The 1,620-nt window shown below is 39.8% G+C and overlaps 1 protein-coding gene across 1 annotated transcript; it reads left to right on the forward strand.

Moving 5' to 3' along the window:
- Positions 1 to 250: 250 nt before the first annotated feature.
- On the forward strand, positions 251 to 1,192 carry LOC113771010 (acidic endochitinase-like). Its single transcript, XM_027315641.1, has one exon. It carries the CDS (start codon positions 251 to 253, stop codon positions 1,190 to 1,192), a length of 942 nt encoding a protein of 313 aa, XP_027171442.1.
- The last annotated feature ends 428 nt before the right edge of the window (positions 1,193 to 1,620 follow it).

Raw genomic sequence — 1,620 nt, forward strand, 5'->3', positions numbered from 1 at the left:
TTGCTATGTATGTTTGCTTTTGTTTCAGAGAGTGAAATTTCTGAATTTTTACGGTTGAATTTTGTTTGTTTTTGTTTCAGAGAGCGTCTGCAGATGCTGAATGGTAACTATTCTTCAAACTTAGTAAGAATGTGAATAAGTACTGTTTGGCACACGTTGAATTTGGCACCTACGATGAACTCTTCTATAAATGGTCCATCATTGGGCAGCCAAAATCACCACTGCAAAACAACTCAAAAAAATATTCAACATGGCTGCTAGTTTACGACCCCTCTTCTTAGCAATAATACCCCTGCTGATGATTTCATCCTTGATCAGCTCCTCAGAATGCCAAGGACTTGGGTTCTACTGGGGCGAAAATCCTCATGCTGGAAACCTGACCGAGATATGCCTCAATGGTACTGGTACCTATGAATACGTGGCTATCGCCTTCTTAAATTTCGAGGGTAGCAAAACAGTCTTGAGCATAGATGACCATTGCAATCCGAGCATCCCGGATAAGTGCGCCTCCCTAGGTCCTATGATAGATTTCTGCAAGGGCCAAGGCATCAAAGTATTTCTTTCCCTTGGTGGGAGGCCTGATCTTTCTCCTGATGATGCTCAGAAAGTTGCAGATGATATCTGGAACAATTTTTTGAATAATAGTGCAGGCCATGGTCCTCTCAATGCTACTGTAGATGGAATAGACTTCCATATCCAAAGCGGATCAAACCAGAATCTGGATGTTCTCGCCCAAGCACTCTCGGCTTATAGCACACCTGACAAAAAGGTGTACTTATCTGCAGCACCACTCTGTCAAATTCCTGACGATTATCTTGACGCTGCTATCAGAACTGGCGTCTTTGACTACGTGTGGGTGCAATTTTTCGATGATCCTTCATGTGAATACCGTCCAGAAAGTCCGTCTCCCCTCATCACAAGTTGGATTGCATGGTCTTGTTATCTAGACAAATATAATACTACATTATTCCTGGGATTAACAGGAGATTCTGACGCTGACGGTTACATCCCATGTGTACCGCTAGTCATTGAGATTCTTCTCTTTGTGGAGCGGTTTCCCAAATATGGAGGGATCATGATGCTTCAGGGCAAATACTATTGCCTTCTTTCCAGTGAAAAAATCAGGTCTTATGTTAATTCTGATGTTATGGCCTATGGTAGAAAGTCCATGAATAAGTTCCAAGCCATCTAATCATGAATAAGTTCCTCTCGTTACCTGCTGAGAGATGAAATGTAATCCTGGTTGTTTGCCAGATAAGTATAACTATGGGTTATGAATTCCCAAATTAAATAAAATGTTGGAGGATAAATATATATTATTGTGCTTTGCGTTATCTCTTGCATGAACAGGTACTGAGAGATCTGGACAACTCACAAACTACAGTATTAAATATTGTTTCGCTGCATCTTTTAGATTAGTTTCAAGAAATCAGAGCTTGTTAATTTTCTTATTAGACGAATTTTTCGATGGATTAAAGGTAATTTGACGATGATCCTTGCTTTTTCAAAACAAAGCACCCAATTAGTCCTCTAACTTTTTTTTAACCACTTTTTGTCATTTAACTTCAATTTGAGACATTATCGTCCTTTGACTCTAGCTATTGATCGTCCAACTTTTAC

This window comes from Coffea eugenioides, chromosome 5, assembly GCF_003713205.1.
Source record: "Coffea eugenioides isolate CCC68of chromosome 5, Ceug_1.0, whole genome shotgun sequence".
NCBI lineage: Eukaryota > Viridiplantae > Streptophyta > Magnoliopsida > Gentianales > Rubiaceae > Coffea > Coffea eugenioides.